The 22,601-nt window shown below is 34.7% G+C and overlaps 1 protein-coding gene across 1 annotated transcript in view; it reads left to right on the forward strand.

Moving 5' to 3' along the window:
• The window catches only part of LOC140044962 (uncharacterized), a 63,080-nt gene that overhangs the window by 19,188 nt on the left and 21,291 nt on the right, over nucleotides 1-22,601 (forward strand). The window contains exons 2-6 of the mRNA XM_072089687.1: nucleotides 7,241-7,322; nucleotides 7,616-7,684; nucleotides 7,809-7,937; nucleotides 15,679-15,883; nucleotides 17,565-17,706. Coding sequence (XP_071945788.1) covers nucleotides 7,241-7,322; nucleotides 7,616-7,684; nucleotides 7,809-7,937; nucleotides 15,679-15,883; nucleotides 17,565-17,706 — 627 coding nt within the window. The remainder of the gene's footprint in view (nucleotides 1-7,240; nucleotides 7,323-7,615; nucleotides 7,685-7,808; nucleotides 7,938-15,678; nucleotides 15,884-17,564; nucleotides 17,707-22,601) is intronic.

Raw genomic sequence — 22,601 nt, forward strand, 5'->3', positions numbered from 1 at the left:
AGGCTTTCGCGAGTCTCGCGATATTAATTAATATTCATGAGTTCCGCGAGAAAATCAAGCTTGAATGATTTTGCCTCATTACCGCAAGAGACGTTCACTTTCATGGTTGAGTAAGTAATAGGGTATGTTATCGCGGAACTCGCGGAAAATTAGTTTTTGGACGGCCCCTTATGTTGTCCAGAATTAGAGATACGCTGCGAACAAAATTTGTGGAAAGAAAGAAGAATGACACGTCACTATGGACGAGGTATCCGCCGCGCAAACACCACGTGCCTGTCATACGTTACAATATTGCGCACAGAAAAAACGATTATGCCATTGTGACCTGAAGAAAATAAAATGTTATTGTACCCTCTATTTTGTGTCTAAGCCCCCTCTGATTTCGTGTCCGTCGGCACATCATCGCGTCCGAAAAAAATAAAGTCAGGCAAATAAGAATAAACTATTATTCTGACAATAATTGAACTGTAAACATAATTCTTTTGAGTGTTTTTTTATTTACATATCATATCATTCCCTTCAGATCAGCTATTTTTTATTTTCATTACATCTAACCCAAACACGTAAAAAATGTGGTTAAAATATCTTATCATCTAGCACGTACGTACGGCCGTACGTGCTAGATTGTTTTCTCAAAAGTCTTTGAACGGTCCGGTGACCTTACCCTATTCAACATTGTTTTTGAAGTTGAGCCTCTCATGACCTAGGATTTGTATGTCTTCCTACGCTAAGATTATATAGTTCCACATGCCATGTGCTTTTTTCTCTAAAAGATATATTTATTATGAGTGCCAAAAACCCGTTTTTTTTTCTCGATATGAGGCCTTTATTATTCAAATTTTTTAAAGGAAAAGTACACATACCATAAAAACTATCCATGTATTTTATTTTTGGAACCGAATATTCCAGTAGGCTCAACTACAAAACCACCATTTTGTGATATGATGTCATCGTAAGCCAATCAAAGCTGAGCTTTCTCGTGATTGGCATTGCTCACGGTTGAATGATTTTGGATTCTAGCTGATTTGATTGGTGGATGCGAATCACCCGCAGCGGAATGTTTTCTCTCGTGCGTGTACCATGAACCTCTCTGATCGTTACTACACAAAGTTAGAGCAATTAATTTGTCCGAATTTTGCATCGTTATCCCATATAAGACAATATGACTATGCAACCCTAGAACATATATTGATCAGGTGTATGTATGTATGTAACTAATTTTGTCGGCAAATTGGCAATTCCCGGCCCCCCCCCCCAACTTCAAAATCCTGGATACGCCACTGTGTCTAAGTATATACAGTGCAGAATAGATGGAAATACCGCAACCCGCCTTTTTATTTCAATTTGTAACATGATGACGTCATCATAATGAAACATGTAGATAGCAATTTTGGAAGGGAATTATCTGAGCAACAACATATTAACGTGTTAAATTTGTTAGAATATGGATGCACACTCTTTTAAATGTTGTGAACTATGACGCAAAATTTGAAAATACGACTTTCATAATTCAACTGGCCATATGATGACGTCACAACATCCAATGCGCAAAATGTGTCATAAACAGCTTCCAGAAAATGTTTTAATCATGAGTATCACTTTTCATTCTGAGGAGCTATAACATATTGAAATTTGCTGTAATGATGAAAAAAAAAAAGATTCTGACAATAACAAGGGGTTATCCGCCAAGTGCGGATAACCAAAAGAAAAAAAAGATCCTGACAATAACTAGGGTCTTGCGGATAACCAAAAAAGATCCTGACAATAACAAGGGATATCCGCAATACCTTTTGATGATCATTTTATTCTAAATGATCACCTAATAATAAAGATTTCATACAATAACAATAGTATAGGTGATTTATTTTATTCAAAATTGTGAATTATTAATGTTCATAGGCCCTGTTTTTGCTGCCAAATAAATACTGTATTTAATACGGTATTTTTTTAATACCGTATATATTTTCGGTATTTTTTTGGCAGCGGAAAGGGCGCTCATAAAAAACAAGGCCAACAGCCATTAAGTCGCGTGCTACAATGCATAGTGATACCGGACCGACAGACAGACCGACCGACAGACAGACAGACAGACCGACAGACAGACCGACCGACCGACCGACATAGTGAACTATACTGACCGAAATTACTGAACATGTTTAAAAATGTTGAAATGTTTAAAAACATTAATATTTTTTTAATTTACACGTGCGTAGCCTGTCACTTTTGACGTGCTCGTATAACGTAATTTCGAGTTGAAAAGTAAGTCAAGAAAACAGAAATCGGGCAAAAAGAGCGCGCAAGAACATTTAACGCGCAGTGCGCGCGCAAAAATATGCGCACTCATGGCAATTTTGTAAACGCTTAAAATTGCCTGAAACGTACTCATATTTCATCGAAAATAAATTTTGAAAATTTTAAGCGCGCGTACGCATGCGTTACATGCGCTACGCACGTAATTGTATTGCCATATGATGATTTATGCCCTGAAATTTATGAGTACCAAATTTTATTTAATTGTGATTCATGGTTGTGAAGATATGATTACAAACGTGATTTCGTTAAATCGTGCGTAGACCGCGTAATTTTTTATTGCGCACCGTGAAAACATAACCACATTGATTCCTGGCCATAAGGAATATACTGTGAAAAATTGACCTAGCTAGATTAAACTGATATCAAGATAAGGTCAGAAAGCGATAAAACGCATAGTGATACCGGACCGACAGACCGACAGACAGATCGACAGACAGACAGACAGACCGACCGACCGACATAGTGAACTATAGAGTCGCTTCCACGCGACTAAAAATACCGTATTTTGTATTTTCCCCACAAAATTTGTGGATAAAATATGGTATTTTCAAATTTATACAGTATTTTCTGTATAGATATATTCGGCGAAAATGTGGAGCGAAGATGCCACAGTATTTACTATCTGTGGGGAGGGGAGGCTAAAATATCCGGCCAACTAAAATGTAATAAAAGGAACAACCACATTTATAAAGACATTTCTTTAAAAAATGAAGCAGGAGTACGGAATAGACTTGTCTCCAAAGCAAGTAAACTCGAAGCTGAAGAGCAGTTTTATTTATTTATTTTTTTTATTTATTCGACTTCTCACTAACTCAGTTAGTGAAAGATCTGGACCAACAGGTGGTAAACACCTCTGAAACGGTCCAGTCCCAATTTACACAGTGGCTGTGTGTGACAGTGGCTGTGTTTGTGTGGACTAGTACACCGGGGTAACCCCCTACTCATCTCGAAAGATGTACTAGGTTCTTTAAAGTGCGCATGAGCTATGTGTACACTGGACCTACGGTTTATAGTCCTTATCCGAGAAGACTCGTTCTACCACCAGAACCATGGAGCGAGTGAGCCTCGAACCCATGCGAAAGCAGTGTGACAACATTGCAAAAGACAATAACTCGAATTACTTGTTCCTATTTCGATGTTTTCTGTGCTCTCACAACTTCTCTATCACTAGGGCTAGGCTGTTGAAAGTGAGGCGTAAAACTTCCATTATTGCGACTTTTAATTACTGTATCGACCAAATAAATGGCAATTTGGGTAAAAAGGATAAATTTTAGCACAACCTCCCAAGAAGTATTGTTAGCAGAAACGGGGTACTAAAAATACGGTATAAAAAATACCGTATTCTATACCGTATTTTGAGCAGTTGCAGCAGAAACAGGCCCAATGTAATTTAGTTCGGTTTTTGTGTGTTTCTCCGAGTTGAATGGTACTCTCGTACGTAAAAATCATGATAAATGGCACCTTTAGTTCGCCGGAAATGACACTTTTCAGCTCGCTAGCAATACAGACAGCAATACAATAGCCTATTTTTTCAACTTGCAGTTTGCTGCAGCACGTTGCGGAGGCTGTGCCATACATTTATTGCATATGCCTTGAGGTAGACCCAAGTCTGTAGTTATTTAGAGGCTTTTGTCTGAAATACAAGCTCAAGTAGTATACGTATAAAAGATTTATATTATTACTAATATAAATAAATGATAAAGACGCTAGTAAATTACCAACTGAACATTTTATTGCACTACAGGCTGTTTCATGAGTATGAACTCAATCTTCAGGTGCTTGGCTCTGAATGATAGTCACAAGTGAATACAAAAAGCTATAATGAAGTTATAAGGCAAACTGTTTATGTGAACAATAGTATGTTAATTAGCAAGTACAACACATCTCTATTTCCTGGACAGTCTATTGTTAACCAAATTCCTATTATCTAAATTACTGATACCTTAATAGAAACTTTCTCCTATGTCTACATGCACTGACTAATTCGTTCCTATGGTTAAGTGAGCTGGTTTCAGGCTTGCATATGATATAATACTTCTCTTGTAAGCATAGATTACACCGTTTGTAACATTGGAATATGGTTTACACTTCTTTATTATTCGCCATATAATGTTATACTTTATGTTATCATCTTTTAGCTTCCAGATATACTGGCTAAGTGTTGTGCTGTTTTTGTATTTAACATTACGGAATGAACTATTATGTGCGTTATATCTACATTTAAATGTGTTTTCGGTTAGTCCGACATATGTTTCAGCTTTATCATCACTATTTGTTGTTACTGTAGCCTGATAAACAACACCACTGGTTAGGCATTTCCCATCTAATGGGCATTCATTTCGACAGTTGCATTGCTTGATGTTATCACAGGGCATATCATTACGTAATACATTTTTGTTGTGGGCCGATATTACAGACCCTATATTAGGCATGCAGCTATAGCTGATTTTAATGGTGTTTCTATTAAATATTTTTCTTAGCTCATGGTTATGTGGAAAACATTCATTTTTACTAATATATATCTTTTTACTAATATTACGTCACCTGGAACCCAGACTAGCCTTGAAGTATTGCCTGCAAATGAATATGCTGTGGGTATCAGTTGCTGAATCTCAATGGAGATAAAAGAAATAAAAACATAGGAGGCATATATTTATATTTATTTATACAGTATAATTTTTAAGATCAAAATCGTAAACATGAATCTATGGAACTACATTTTTATTTATCACTGGCTCCTACAACTGGCTTTATATATCAACTTACACATTCTAAAACATGAGAAAAATAGTTCTAAAACCTATTAAACAAATATGTAGAGCCGTTTTGTAGGAGCCAGTGATAAATAGCAATGTAGTTCCATAGACTTGTTTAAACTTAAATTCAGAGATTTTAATGATCTTAAAATATAAGTTTTGGCACTCTTAAGGTCTGTTTCTGCTGAAAAAATCAAAATAATCGATTTTTTCCAGTCACCGCAAACCACAAAAATAATCGCGTTGCAATTGAAAATTGCTACGACTTTAATCGGTTATTCAGGTAATCGGTTTTTAAAATCACGTCATCATTCCCCACAGCGCAGTTCAAGTTATGAATATGAAAGGCCGATGAGAGTTGGTTTGTTTACATCCTATCGCTGCCTAAAATTCTCACATGTAGGATTAAAAATTACTCTTACGTAAAGCTTTATTATTTCTAAAATAAACATCTAGGCCTACTACCGTACCACATACAACAGAATAATGATGTTATATTAATAAGGACACGTCGGCGAAAAAAGTTCGTTTCGCCGTTCGTTGGTTCTACCTTCGGCCTGCTAGGCCTATGCTATGGTATGGGCTATATATTTCTACCGAAACAAGTCAACAAACAACAGGCCTAAAAAATGACATGTAAAACATCGTTAGCCTGGACTGGTGGTATGTAACAGGTGTACTTGTAACACAGAATCCTGGAGTCTCTCGGTATAATTCTCCCCCACAAAATAATAAAAATCAAATGTTTAACATTTGATTTTTATTCGGTCTACATCGCGATCGTGGTTTTGCTGATCGTCGTCGATGTCGCGCAAATAAACAGCATGCTTTGTGACGTGAATAAGTTTGTCATACTCTAGAGGTCAAAGTGAGGTCAATAATCGCTATTTGTGTTGCAGCTCAAAACTGCTCCGCAATAATCGGTTAAAACAAGAAATAATCGATTAAAACACGCAATGGATTGAGTGTTTTTAATCGGTTATTTTTAATCGGTTATTTTATTTTGCGCCGTTTCTGCTGCCCAAAAATAATCGATTAAAAAAATAAACGGTTAATAATCGATTATTTCTGCTCAGCAGAAACAGGCACACAAAGACCTGCACAGACGATCCTCTTTAAAAACGTTTAATAAAATAAATCAATATTATAGTTCAGCAAATGAAAATAAAATTTTGCACTTAACCCTTTCACTGCGGAGCATTATTCCCACCTCTGTGCGTAATATACATTTAAGTAAAACATATGATATTTTAATTAATTGCAAAAAAATACTAATTGAGATAATTGTGTAATTATTTTTGTGGTGTGTGATGGGCAAAAGGTTAGTCTACAGTTAGGTATAAAAAAAAAGTAATTTGCATATTGATGACGTCATGTGACGTCATTACAGGTATTTTGGATTTCGTGTTTTTTATCGAATCAATGATAAAAACTATATTTTCTATAAGAAATTCTTATGGAATACGTTTTTCCAACTGGATATCGATGAAGATACGTATAACAAATAAAAATATTAAAAAAAATTGAATTATTTTTATTGTTTTATAAAAATTATGCACAAATCAAAGTTTTGGGGAAAAATCGTGAAAATAATGACATTTTCAAAAAATTCACTATAGTACAAAAACAAACTATTGTTTCAGAATTTTTTTTTTGCGTGTTGTGATAAACACCATGTTGCCCTATTGGGGATGGTAAATTTGTGTTACTTTCAAAATGGCCGCCATTACGGTACTCAACACAACTTTCCAAGATAGAAATACTATTATATATACTATACTATAATATAACTATAGAGGACGCATTATTTTCAAGACAATAATACAACTATAGAGGGCCGTTTTTTTTGCTGGAAAAATGTTTTAATGACTTGCAAAAATATTCAAGTTCATCGAAAAAATACAGAGGGTACTATATATTATAGGCAAATACGATTAAAATCATTGTTTTACCCAAAGCCGGTATTACCGGGTATACGTATTTCAACGACGTCTGTTTATACCCGGTAGTACCGGGTATACGCAGTGAAAGGGTTAATTACATTCCACAGAACTTATTTTCTTTTTTGTAAACAATACAAAATAAGTGTGGAAAAGCCGTGCCACCGCAAAGTCTATCCTTAGTGTAAGTCACTTGTCTGATAAATATGATTTTACCCTTTTTTAACGTAGATTTGGTTTGATTAAAAGGACATCAAAGAAGGTATCAGTTTTTGTTAAAAAGCCATCAATCTTTGGAGATGATAGTGATGAGGTAGATATTTGATTAATAAATATACTCAAAAGTGAAAAATAATAGGTTTACTGTACATTATATTGAATCTCAAATACACATTATTCTTGCACTCAGTTTAAATACAGTAGTAAATTCAATATAAATATTCTAAAACAATACTGTACATAAAAAAATGTGAATAAATATATTACTTTGATGGTTTCTTTCCTTATGTTAAAATACTGGTGGACTGTGTGGAGAACCTTCAATTTTCTGCCTACACTGCTACATGAATGAAATTCATATTAATTACTAAATAAATTTGATTGTAGGAGCCTGCTCATGAAGCTGTTAATCAAAGCCTAATGCAGGAAGCAACGAAAAGTAACGTTAAAAAGCAGGTATTACTGAATTTAAATTGACATTTTAATTCATATGTCTACTATGAAGAAACCTAGTAAAATCTAATACTGTATTTGTATACTTATTATGTAGACAAAGTTTATTTTTAAACATATTTTTTAGACAAAGATAGAGATACAGAAGGCTTTAGAAGAAGATCCAACAGTTTATGAATATGACAGTATTTATGATGAAATGGAGAAAAAGAAGCAAGAAATGATTTTACAAAAGAAAGCAGATAAAGAAAGAAAGGTTGGTATTACCACAGAAAAATTAGTAGTTTATGTTATCAATAATGCATATACTGTACTTACACAAAGTTAAATTTGGAGAAAGTCAATATTTTTAGTCGCGTGGAAGCGACTTTATAGTTCACTATGTCGGTCTGTCGGTCCGGTATCACTATGCGTTTTATCGCTTTCTGACCTTATCTTGATATCAGTTTAATCTAGCTAGGTCAATTTTTCACAGTATATTCCTTATGGCCAGGAATCGATGTGGTTATGTTTTCACGGTGCGCAATAAAAAATTACGCGGTCTACGCACGATTTAACGAAATCACGTTTGTAATCATATCTTCACAACCATGAATCACAATTAAATAAAATTTGGTACTCATAAATTTCAGGGCATAAATCATCATATGGCAATACAATTACGTGCGTAGCGCATGTAACGTATGCGTACGCGCGCTTAAAATTTTCAAAATTTATTTTCGATGAAATAAGAGTACGTTTCAGGCAATTTTAAGCGTTTACAAAATTGCCATGAGTGCGCATATTTTTGCGTGCGCACTACGCGCTAAATGTTATTGCGCACTCTTTTTGCCCGATTTCTGTTTTCTTGACTTACTTTTCAACTCGAAATTACATTATACGAGCACTTCAAAAGTGACAGGCTACGCACGTGTAAATTAAAAAAATATAAATGTTTTTAAACATTTCAACATTTTTAAACATGTTTAGTAATTTCGGTGAGTATAGTTCACTATGTCGGTCGGTCGGTCTGTCGGTCTGTCTGTCTGTCGGTCGGTCTGTCGGTCGGTCTGTCTGTCGGTCCGGTATCACTATGCACTGTAGCACGCGACTTAATGGCTGTTGGCCTTGTTTTTAGTCAATTCAATTTATCTATAATATTAATAGCCAAAATAGCTACACTCCAATTTTTTTATTTTTCCAAATGACATGCAACAAAAAAAATAGACAAATATGCTATATAGCTGGTCGCCGTCCTGTAAGTTTGGGTAGTCTTCATCAGCCATGTGTCGCGTAACATCTCTCTCTCTCTCTGTTCTGCTACTTTCATCATACGGAAACACTATACCATGGAAAGGTATTGTTTTTGCATCGCGATACTACGAGAGACTTGTTTCCAGTGTTACCAACTATCAAAAGAGAAAAATGCTAGTATAATAACCCACCTTGGATCGACGAATTCTATCTCTACATGTAGGCCTGCTAGCTACAGGCCTTGGCTAGGCCCAGCCAGAGCCTAGTGATTGTTGAATTTAAATTTTAAAAAAATGCTTCGTTTTCATTTCGTCGTACCAGAGTTTCTCAAAAATTGATTTAAATCAACATATTCCATGTTAAAATATCACGAAATAATATACCATGATACTTGCGTAAAAAGTAATTCTAAATATGGCTTCATACGAATGAGTCAGCCAATACAGCTAAATAATATATTCATTGAATAAAATCCAATAACCCATGACCCACATTACAAAGTGCACAGACTGGAGCTAAAAAACATGTGGAACATCGGTGGTCGACCGAATTTCATTCTCACATGGCAAAAACAATGCAAATCAACCATGTGGATACTTGTCGGGCAATACACAAACTGGATGAAAAAAGTTGGCCCACTTCGCTGAAGGTCACCGGCCGCACGTGTGCCGTAGGCCTAGTGGTAAAATTTATATTTGATTTAATTTGATTAAATCACAATGTGACCGTATAATATTTTTATTGCATTTAAGGCAAAATTCTGACGTATTTCATTTACGGTAGGCCTAATCTAGTAATACTGCATGCTAGATTGAACTATAGATACGAACTCAAAAGCATAGGGTGCGTGGTACTTCATAGTTTTTTTAAAACATAAATTGCTAGACTCTGGGCCTTACTAGGCTAAATAAAAATATCGGGCGTAACTGCTGTATTTTCAATCATTGTTTCCCTTTAGGCTAGTCAAATCTAGCCAAAAAAAAACAGCCCAAAGTGAAACAAATTGCAAACAGAGATTTTTCTTTTTTAAATGGTCATATATGATAAGGAGATCAAAATTTGAGCATCACACCTCTGTCACTCATCCCGATGATATGCAAATTAGCTTAAATATGTAAATTAGGGTGAAATTACAGGGTTACCATATCTCAAAAACTACTAGTCCGAGAGAGTTGATTTTTTCACTGATCTATTCAAAATGTATATATTTATATTTACTCTAATGAAACATTTTACGAAAAAATGACCGGAAGTACAACATTTGACCTTCGACCCCATTTCTCAATGTTTGCATATACAATGTGACTAAAATGTCTGTAGAGACTTTATTTTGCCCTCAAATGACCCAGACATAGGTTCCTAATAGCCAGCATAGGATCACTTTGTAATTCCCAAAATCACACCTTTGTCACACACCTCGAAAGTATGCAAATTAGTAGTACAATTTAAATAAAATATGCAAATAAGGGGAAAAAATTACAGTTGTCCTATATCTCAAAAACCACTAATGCTAGAGAGCTAATTTTTTCACAGCTGTATTCAAAATGTACATATTTCTATTTGCTCCAATGAAACATTTTACAAAAAATTGACCGGAAGTATGACATTTGACCCTCGACCCCATTTCTAATATTGCATATAAATGAAACTAAAATGTCTGTAGAGACTTTGTTTTGCCCTCAAATGACTCCGATACAGGTTTCTAATAGCCAACATAGGACTGTTTTAGATCTCAAAATCACACCTGTATCACTCACCTCCAAAGTATGCAAATTATTAGTACAAGTTACATGAAATATGCAAATTAGAGGGTGAAATTAAAGGTTCCTATATATCGAAAACCACTAAGGCTAGAGAGTTGATTTTTTCAATAACTTGTTCAGAATTTACATATTTATATTTACTCTAATGAAACATTTTACGAAAAAATGACCGGAAATACAACAATTGACCCTCGACCCCATTTATCAATGTTCGCATACATAATGCGACTAAAATGTCTGTAGAGACATTGTTTTGGACTCGAATAACTCGGATACATGTTTCCTATAGTCAGCATAGGACCGCTTTGTAATTCCAAAAATCACGCCTTCGTTTTGGCATGGTTGGAATTCCCTTTTTTCGTATTAGTTTATGTACAGCGCTTAGAGGTTTCACAACATTAGGCGCTATTTAAATCCAGGATATTATTATTATTTCTCAATATTTGCATATAATGCAACTAAAATGTATGTACAGACAGTATAAGTCAAGCACCTCAAAAGTATGCAAATTAGTAGTACAAGCTATATGAAATATGCAAATTACAGTGAATTGCCTTATGTATCTCGAAAACGCTAATGACCGAGAGAGAGAGAGATATGGCAACTTTCTTGTACTACTGATTGGCATACTTTCAAGCGAAGTAACAGAGGTGTGATTTTGAGAATTACTAAACAGTTCTATGCTGGCTATAGAAAACCTGTATCTGGGTCATTATTGAAAAAAAAAATTATCGAAAGTATGACATTTGACCCTCGAACCTATTTCTCAATATTTGCATATAATGCAACTAAAATGTATGTACAGACTTTGTTTTATTATTATTATTATTATTTTGATTATACCCGGGGACGTCGAGCGCAATCCAGGCCCAAAAACACGAACGACACCGATACGGCTGGATGGACAAACTGGGCACTCCCTAACTTTGACGACTCTCTCTTTGTTGACGAAACAAATTTAAAACCTCACAACATACAGGACCTGGATATACACCTGGAACGCGACATGCTAGGCCTAGATGAAGAGCTAAAATGTTTTAACCAAAAGGGAATGCACTTTCTACATGTAAATGCAAGGTCAGTTACAAAAAACTTGTCGGAACTTAGAATACTTACAAATAAAATCAAGCCCACCATCCTTGCTGTATCGGAAACATTTTTGGATGCATCGATTGCTGACAATGAGATATGTATACCCGGCTATAGTGTCATCCGACATGATTGAAAATCAAAAAACCAACGCAGTGGTGTATGCATGTTTATCAACAATCAGTGTGCATTTAATCATAAACCTGATTATGAATGTCATGATATTGAAACAGCCTGGATTGAACTACTTCTACCCTGCTCTAAACCTATATTGGTAGCTGCGTGCTATAGACCTCCAGATTGTACTAACTTTACCGAATATCTAGATGAGACACTTCACACGCTGCCAGCTGGCTCAGAAATATATATTTTGGGTGATATTAATCTATGTTGTCTAAAGAAAAACCCAAGCTACATTAAATATGAAAAAATTCTTTTACAAAATGGCTTCAAGCAACTAATCACCTCGCCCACCAGAGTGTGTTCAAAATCACAGTCCTGCATTGACCATATTATTTCGAATAGCAAGTCTAAGATAACACAAAGTGGCTTTATACATACCAGCTTCAGCAATCATTACATGATTTTTTGCACTAGGAAAAAGGTGAGAACAAAGAAAAACTCTCATAATACTTTCAAGATAAGACAATTAAAAAACTACAACAAAGAAAGTCTTATTGATGAACTAAAGAAAGCTATTCCTGGAATGGTGTTTTTTCAGGTGAGACCGCAGATGAAGCGTGGAATAGTTTCTCCAACACGTTTATTGAAATTCTTGATAAAATTGCACCCCAAAGAGATGTTAGAATACGTGTAGAGACGGAACCATGGATCACAAACAAAGTTCTAGAGGATATATCGACTAGAAATAAGCTAGCTAAAAAAATAAAAATCTGAAAATACTGGGTCATGATATTGGAGAGATTGAACTAAAATACAGAAAGATAAGAAACAAAATCCATAGGGACATAAAAACCGCAAAAAGTAATTACTACATAAACTGTATTGAAGAAAACAAAAATAACCCCAAACGTCTTTGGGAAGTGTTGAAACAACTGGGATACGACAATAAATGCCAAATCCAACACGAACATAGTCTTGGAAATCAATGATGAAAAATGTTACGAGAATAAACATGTGACTAACCACATGAATAATTTCTTTACAACTGTTGCAGATAAACTTGCTGAAAATCTACCCGTACAATCCCATAACGCCTGTAAAGAAGTGTCTTCTCAATACTACAATCAAGTAGAAAAAAACGTGTTAATTCTGGAAGAAATTAGTGAGGACTTTGTCCTAAGTGAACTCTCAAAATTTAATGCTAAAAAGAGCTGTGGCCTAGATGGGATAGCTGCTCGCTTTTTGAAGGATGGACGCTCTGTTATTAGTAAATACCTAAAACATATTATACATAACATAAATTAAAACGGAATCAATCGGACTGAAAATAGCAAAAATAAAGCCAATTTTTAAAAAGAACAGTTGTCTAAAGGTAGAAAACTATAGACCAATCAGTATTCTCCCTATAGCTTCCAAAATTCTGGAGCGAGCAGTCTATTCACAGTTGTATAATTATCTTGAGGAAAAAAATCTACTTTTTAAATTTCAGTCAGGATTTTGCAGCGCTCATTCTACTGAAACTTGTCACATTTATTTGCAGGACCACATCAGAAAATGCCTGATAAAGGTAATTTTGTTGGTATGATCCTGCTTGATATTCAAAAAGCGTTTGACTGCGTTGATCATCGTGTGCTATGCCATAAACTATCCGAATTAGGTATTAAATCTGTTAAATGGTTTGAGTCGTACCTAGAAAATAGAAAACAAATTGTTTGTATAAATAAAGCTATGTCGGAGGCTAGAACGGTTAAATGTGGTGTCCCTCAGGGCAGCCTGTTGGGGCCTTTTCTCTTCTTGTGTTACATGAACGACATGCCTTCATCAGTTGACTGTTGCAGTATGCTGATGATAGTGCTCTGCTAGTGTCACATATGGACATTGATGTGGTCAAGGCAGAATTAAAAATGAACATTGAAAATTGCCAAAGATGGATTATAAACAATAAATTGTCCCTTCATATGGACAAAACGGAATTTATTATCTTTTGCTCCAAATCTAAAACGAAGTATACTAAGAATGCATCTATCAAAATTTGTAATTCAACTATCAAAGCCAAACCATCTGTAGTTTACTTGGGTCTTGAATTGGACCAACATCTGTCAGGGGAGGTGATATGTTCGCATATCCTCAAAAAGGTCAACTCGAGACTCAAATTTCTGTATAGATCTGCTAGCCACCTTGATCTTAAAACAAAGAGATTATTGGCATCTGCTTTGGCTCTATGCCTTATTGCTGTTGCTCTTGGTACTGTGGTATTTCAAAATTGTATGTCTCCAAACTCCAACGTGTCCAAAATAAGGTCATTAGATTTGTCCTAGGAAAGGGACCACGATATCACCTTTCTGCCTCCGACTTTAAACTTGCTGGCTATCTAAATATTATAAATAGAGTGAATCAACTGCAACTCAATCATATTTTTAATTTAATGCACAATTTCTCCCCTGTGTATATGCGTGAAAACTTTTTGAAAGTTTCAGAAAGACATCACCATAATACAAGGGGCGCAGCATACACGATTTTGTTAATCATTTATAAAAAATCCAGTTGCATTGCTTCTACATTTTTTTATAATAGCATAATTCTCTGGAATAGTTTGCCTCAGAATATCAAAGAAATTAATTTAAAGTCCACCTTCAAGCTTCATATAAAGAAAATCCTCAAAGAGCGAATTGACTAATTTAGCCTTTTCTAACTTCCTGCCGTCTGATTAATTGTTCATTTTTCTTTCGGGACCCCTCAGGATACAAACCTCCGGGTTTAGAGGGTTATCCTTTGCTCCTACTCGTTTTTTGTTGTTGTCTTTGTTCTGATTTTGTTGTTTGTTAAGTCTGCGAGTTTTGATGTATATATATATATTTCTGTACCACTGTTATTTTTATATGAGAAAGAAATAAAAACAAACAAACAAACAAACAAGTGTCATTTCTGTACTTATTCTCATTATCAAAGAATCAAACCACAGAAACTCATGGCATTCTATACAGTAAATCATAACAGATTTTGCTGAACCAGCCTTCAATAGTGAAAATGGTATATCAGTTTTACTGATTTTACTGATTTATTAGGCTATCGCTCTCTGTAGAGCGATAGCCTATTGTTATTGTCCAAAATTTAATTTTTTCTGCTCATTTTTTTGTGCGCAGCCACGGCAGTGGGCAGTTATGTTGTAACTTGGCCAGCAGATGCATGTACTGTATATAATGTAGTTGTGCAACAAACTTTAATGGAAATATGGTCGCGTAGCATAACTACGTGCGATTTTCTAAAATTCTTAGATTGACTATAAATTAGAAACCAATAGATATTTTTAAATACCACTTGACACACGTATGCTTCATTTCAAGGATCATTTTTCTGTATCATCAGCAACATTTTAAACATTGGTATTTTTTTTTTGAAAGGTTATCATACTCAAACAATTAAATAAATGTGAGTGGTGTAAACATAAAAAAAATAACCATCGTTTAAATCATTTACAATGCCAATACCGTCACCTTTTTAAACGATTTTGATCGACGCTATGCTGTTTGTATCGTTGTGGTACAGCTTACTTGTAAACTGAGCCTAAATGAATAGAATGTGCATGTTACAATGCATAGCATGATAGCTTAACTCGTCACCGTGACAAGTTCAAATCTGGTTAAAAGTTAAATTGGTTTGACTAATATCTGAGCATCAACTAGCCAATTCAGCTCATAAGATAAATGAAGAGGTTCATGTAAAACAAGATAATTCATTGCCCGATTTTGTTTGTGAAATAATTGTTTAATTATAAGATCCCCATTTCAGCCCAAGTACATTGAGGGACTAATGAAGGCAGCTAAAGTGCGAAATAGGGAAAAAGAAAAAATAATGGAACGCAAGATCCAAAAGGAAAGAGAGGAAGAAGGAGATATCGGAGAAACTGATGCTTTTGTTACATCAGCATACAAGAAGAAACTAGAAGAAATGAAAAAAGAAGAAGAAAAGGAAAAAAGGGAAGCTGAGAGAGAAGGTAAATAAGGAAAACCACTGCTTTGTAATTGAAAACTAAAATTACTGTGTTTTCTGTCAATTACCCCAATATATATACTATTAATATTATTATATGCTGTTATACTCCTCAAGTAAATGCGTAAAAATCTTATGTGAATGTGAAATTTTAAATCTTGTGGTACCAAAGGATTTGGACGTGGTAGTACCATCTTTTGTTGCAAAGGTTTTATATTTTATAATAGAAATTTTTTAATACTGTAGTCCGTGGCAGGAGGGGAAATCACCACCCGAAAGGGGACAAATTGCCATCCAACTTTTCTAGACCAGAATTTTTTGTAGATTACGAATCTGAAGGTAATCGGATAGGAAGCGTTTTCGAGATATAAGGAGTCTAAGTTCAAAATTGACTATTTACAGCTATTATGTATATGTATTATAACAAATTTATTGAAGCACAATTTGGTCTTTTATTACATTTTTATGATTATGGGTGTCTATTCAATCACCTTATGAAAAAAAATCCTTTGTGATTAAGGGTCAAATGTCAATATTGACCAATCATAAAACGTACCTATAAAACCAAATAAAAACAAAAAGTGCATGTTTCCTCATCCTGTTAATCAATCATATGCAATGTAAAAGAGTGAATACATCATTTTATCAGTTGATATAAGATGTGTCGGAAAATTAAGCTTATAGTTTGTATAATTTATCGTAGAATATCTTATTTTAAACATCAATTGAACAAGAATTTATCAAGCAGAAAAGCGAGTATACAATGTTTGTTAATACAAATTTACCGCAATGGAGTGTAGACAAAACAGGACCGCTAGGCCCCATATGGCCTGCCGTACCCTAGCGTATAGTATTAGCCTAGCTTGGTTATGATCAAAGGTAGGGTATGGACGTCGCCAAATGTAAAATAATGTATTACGGCACACACTGTAGATCTTTGAATTAATGGGTGGGCTTATATCCGAGTGCCTAATTTTTTATGAAAATTAATCAAAATTCGGGGGTGGGCTTATACCCGTGTATGGGCTTATACCCGCGTCAGTACGGTAATGTTCTATGATTTTGGGGTCCTAACGGGACACAGATAGCCCACAGTTATTCCTGCCAGCTTACTCTGCTATATATCGGGGTTTCACTCGATTTCAAACAAAAATGTTATCATCAGTTCATGTAATTTTATATACTATTCCCCACAATATACTCGGATGCTTTATGGCGTATATTTAATTTGATCTTTATTAATTTGCAGTATAATTTCTATTTTGTTACTGCACCTTCACACGAGCGGTTCTAAAAATAAACAACAAATTAAAATCAGGAAGTTGCAAGGTGAACCCAGAAATTACTTCCAGCGCACACACAGTTGAAAATCTACTGATGAAATCAGAAATTTTGTTTCAACACCCTTTATTATCTTCCTAAGATAGAATTATGGAACAGTATCGTAATAGTGGAAACTAATGTTATCAAATCTACGTTTCGCGGTACATCTGGGATAGATAAGGTAGGTATCCAAGGCAGAGATCTGTCCCTGACCCTGTGTTGTCAGTGTAGTTATGGTGCTTAATGTTAATTGCTATTTCGCATCAGTACATTACCAGCATGGGTAGACAATTCCCGCTGGAGAATAGCATTCACAGTCCTTATTTACTTGTTTTATTTATTTTTTAATGTCTTATTCTCAGCTAAATTAGATGTCACAAAACAAAAAGATTTGAGTGGGTTCTACCGATATTTATATCGAGAGACCAATGTTGATGCAGCAACCAAGCAGGTCACAAAGTCTGAATCACAAGATGAGAAGAACGTTTTGGTGGAAACAGAAAGGTAAATCTACTGTATATCTATATATAAATTTACGCAAGGGCAAAATTCGGTAAATAGAGTGTTATTTCTAGAATGTTTACTCAATGGTATATAAAGTTGGTTCGTACTTTCGATACTGATTTTAACCACCTCATGTAACCCTGTTTACTAATTGAATTGAGTTCGATAATAAGTTATTGACAATTAAAACGAATTTAGGTTCAACGATTTTCCCCAAATAGGGGTGTTTTCCGATCATGGTATACACTGTCTAATGCATGGCCATCTTAAAAAATACCCGCATACAATAATACGAGGATGATTCGCATTTTTCTATCTCCTCCTACGATAATTGTTTTTAATGACTTAAAAACTGGTTGAACAGCTCGAGTACAGTATCATAATGTTGAAGACAGGCTGATTTTCTTTAAAAAATACTATTAGGCTACGACCTCCAAGAGCAAATCTTTGTAGAACTAGAAAATCCTTCGTTGTAAATAGCATTCATATTTTTAATTCTAATGTAAGACGTTAATGCAATTTTTAATAGTTTTACATTTTTAACAGTATTTTTAACTTTTTATCTTGTATTTTTAATCTGTTATAATACTGCTCGTTTTTAAATTGTTGCAATATTGTTGTTTTAATCTACCAAGCAAAGTGAATTTCCATTTTTATGGACAAATAAAATTTCTTGAATCTTGAATCTTGAATCTTTAATATACGTTTATACAAATTTTTTTTTGATTTGCGATGAATGGAACATTCCAATCTCTCAGGCCCTGTTCAGACCCATGGCATTAGACCGTTTTAGCGTACGACGCTAAAAGAATGTGTGTCTGAACAGTTGGAGATTAGCGTACAACGCGTCGTACAACGGTTGTAGCGTTGTAGTGGAAAACGGTTGATAGTACCAAAGAATATATATCACAAGAATGAGTATTCCGCGATTTTTGCATGAGAAATTTGTAACAGAGAGCTCCAGTGAGTGATGCCCGCCCTCATAAGGGCAGATGTATACATACTAAATAAGACTTGATTTAATAGATATTATACATGTCACATTAAATAGAATTATGATAATATATTTTGCAATTGTAAACTATTTTATAATACATATTTATTAACAAACTAGTGTACATTTACTTTTACAGACAATTATTTACTAACATGCTAAGTTAGTTCACAAAAAAGGCCTAACACAGCAACACCAAAAATCAACGAATTGTTACTCAGCACGGCCTATTCTTTACCATTGCCGTGTACTACTCTACGCCCGGTAAATTAAGTATTGTTTTTATGATATAAATTAGTATAAAATACATGTTATTAATAGGACAAAATGTTAAATGTCATTAACATTTATTTGTTTTACCAGAAACAAGTTAAATATAGGAATATTATTAAACTATCCTTCGTGAAAACGCGTAAACACCAACACGCCCGGTCACGCTATCGTAGCGCCCGGTTGATAAAGCAAACTGTTTATACGGCAGTTTTTACTAAATAAATTGCATAAAACGAACAATTAAATATCCAAATAGTATTTAACATGATGTTGGCATGTAGTTGATAACATTTTTTATCATGAAAATACTACCGGTGGTCTAGCCTTTGATTATTGAAACCGTCACAAAAAGTTGTATACATCCCAGATACATCCACACTTATGGCGGCGCCCTACCACATGGACAATATTACTGTTACAGGGAAAATCACGGATTACTCATTCTTGTGATATATATTCTTTGATAGTACCGTTTCAGCGTACGACGCTACTGTAAGTCAATGTTGTATCCAATCAGAATGTTTCCTGTTATGACGCGAAACAAGGGTTGACCTAGGCTGACATCTTGTATCATCAATTCAATGTGTGAGAGATGGATTTCAACAACAAAAAGGCCAGAATAAATAAGGCCTAACTAGGCTACAAATACAATTGTTAAAAAAAACTAGGCTAAAAACTACATGTATCAACTGATTACCATTGTATTTTCTAACAAATGACATAAATAAATGCACCTTGTATTTAAACCTATAGTGTCTATGATCTCGTCCCCTTTTAGGCCTAGCTAAGAGCCATTCACGCATTTCATTCAAGCTAAAAACTAGCGTGGAACATCAAGTTACTCATTCATATATATACACACAAGGCAGTAGACTGGACAAGTTTAATGCTGAAACCCCCCTAACTCTTAAAAAAATCAGTAAACAAACAAGAGGAAAGCTGTCTCTTTTTTATAAGCAAGTTAAGGGTTATTTTCAACCGACTGGACTGGACTAATCACAATCAATTTTTTCCACCATGTGGTTAACACAATCTCCATCTTCAATAGGCCTGCTTTATTTTTGTAACAACACAAGGCCTGGGGAAAATGTTTTTTTACTACAAAATAAAAACAATAGAAACAGAAATTTTGCTTTACTATATTTTTGTCAAATAAATGCTGAGGTATGTTTTATTTATGGAAAGTTTTGTCATTTTGCTTGGTGATCAGCTTTGAGCTTTGAGTTTCTCGATGCTTCTGATTCTTTACATATTGTGCTGCACGTAATTGATTGTCCAATAGTCCACAAACAATTCTGTCTCTTATAAAGGGATTCTCCTCAATTTCGCCAAACTCACATGTCTTGCTCTTGTTCTCTAAGTCAGTCACATATTGGTCTATCTTCTCACCTCACCTGGTAACTGGTTTTGTTCAATTGTGCCACCATGTAATATCTTCAGACACAAGAGAGGTTTCTTATAACACAATACCTTTATTCATGTATACCTAGACATCAATGTTTTACAATCTTTGTCATGAGGTCTTCTATACTGAAGCCATGTTTTTTAATGTACTGCCTTATTGGAGGTATTAATAATTATATTCAGAGCGTCATTCTGACGATGGAGCATTCTCTACTTCACTACGGAGCGCCATTTATGCCTTTATTTCCTTCAGAAATAGAAATAGTACTACGGTAACTGGTCCAGTGGATTAAATTGGGCACCGGTGGAGCACAGTGATATAGAATAGAAATAAGTCACTAATTTAAATATATTTTTTCGTATGTTAATACACTGTGCTCAAGAAGTGGACCCAATTTAGCACAATGGGAGCACAGTGATGTAAAATAGAAATGAAGTCAATACATTTTAATACAGTATCTCATTCGTATCTATTACACAGAGGTCAATGGACCCAATTTGGCACGAGCGGAGCACAGGAATATAAAATAGAAATAATACACTGTGCTCAAGTGGACCCAGTGGATCACAGCGATATAACAGAAATAAAGTCACTAAATGTTAATATCTTTTCGTATGTTAATAAACTTTGGCAACAGTGGAGCACAATGATATAAAATAGAAAAAAGTTACTGAACTTTAATACCTTTTTGTATGTTCTATACACTGTGCTCAAGTAGACCCAATTTTGTGCCAGTGGAGCACAGATAACATGTAAATAAAGTCACTACAGTAAGTTTGTATAGTTCATTCGTATGCTAATACACAGTGCTCAAGTGGACCCAATTTGGTGCTAGTGGAGCACAGTGATATAAAATAAAGATAAGTCACTGCATTTTAATATTTTTTTTATGTTAATACACTGTGCTCAAGTGAACTCAATTTGTCACCAGGTGGTATATAGAAATAATAAAGTCACTAAATTTTAGTAAATTTAAGTAACAAAAATGTCCTTTGTGTTCCCTTTAAATGGTTACATCAGTAGTTTAGGTTTATCTTATAATAGTTTAGTCCAGGCCCATTCTCGTATCAATATTTTTAATTCCAATCTTTATCTGTTTCGTCGTAATTTATGTGTTTCTGAGTTTTGTTTCTACTGTTGTTTCTGGTTTAAAAAAAAAAATACATCTTTTCGTATGTTAATACACTTTGCTCAAGTGGACCCAATTTGGCACTAGTGGAGCACAGTGATATAAAACAGAAATAAGTCACTGAATTTTCATATCTTTTCGTATGTTAATACACTGCTCAAGTGGACTCAATTTGGCGCCAGTGGAGCACAGTGATAAAATACAAACTAGAATTTAATTTGTCACTTTGACGAATTATAGGTGATCATTTTTATCATTCTATTGACATTAATTAATTAATTAATTATTGATATTAATTAATTACTGAAATTAATTTTTTTAAACATGCACGTACGTTAACATATGATCGGAAAATGATGATGTATGCCATCCTATTATGCTATAGTGTTGACTTGTGCCTATTATATGCCATATACAATATGTACAGTACCGTATATTTCGGTGTAAATAAGTCGCACTTTTGACACGCAAATTTGACCTCTAAATTAAGGGTGCGTCTTATACACCGGGTGCAGGTCAAGTCGGCCCCAAACCGTCTCGGCCAAAGTCAAGTCGGCCCCACGTCAAGTCGGCCCCAAGTCAACTCGGCCCCAAGTCAACTCGGCCCCAAGTCAACTCGGCCCCAAGTCAACTCGGCCTCAAGTCAACTCGGCCAAACGTCAACTCGGCCAAAAACTAATCGGTCAACTCGGCCACAATAAAGTATGGAACGCAAAAAGTGCTTAATATTATTATGATTCTTACTATCCACGCTTTAAAAAAAATGAAGAAATAAAAAATATAATATAATTAAATAATATCATATAAAAAAATGAACTCATTGCCGATATGAATAGAAGTACCAGCATTTTAGTAAATCGAAGACGGAGGCCTACGTTCCACCATTTGGCCATAGAAAAAATGATTGTACATCGTTTTTGTCAATGATTTTCGTTTTTAAAAAAGGGGAATCCCTCTGTCAGCGAAAACACGTAGCAGTTGTAGATATCGAAAAAGCTGCCAAACGCGCAGGGAGGCTCAGCTACGAATTGTTTTCAATGCAATTTGAAATTTTATTAAACGTAAATAAAGGAAAGTTGGTGAAATCATTCCTA

This window comes from Antedon mediterranea, chromosome 3, assembly GCF_964355755.1.
Source record: "Antedon mediterranea chromosome 3, ecAntMedi1.1, whole genome shotgun sequence".
Taxonomy (NCBI): domain Eukaryota; kingdom Metazoa; phylum Echinodermata; class Crinoidea; order Comatulida; family Antedonidae; genus Antedon; species Antedon mediterranea.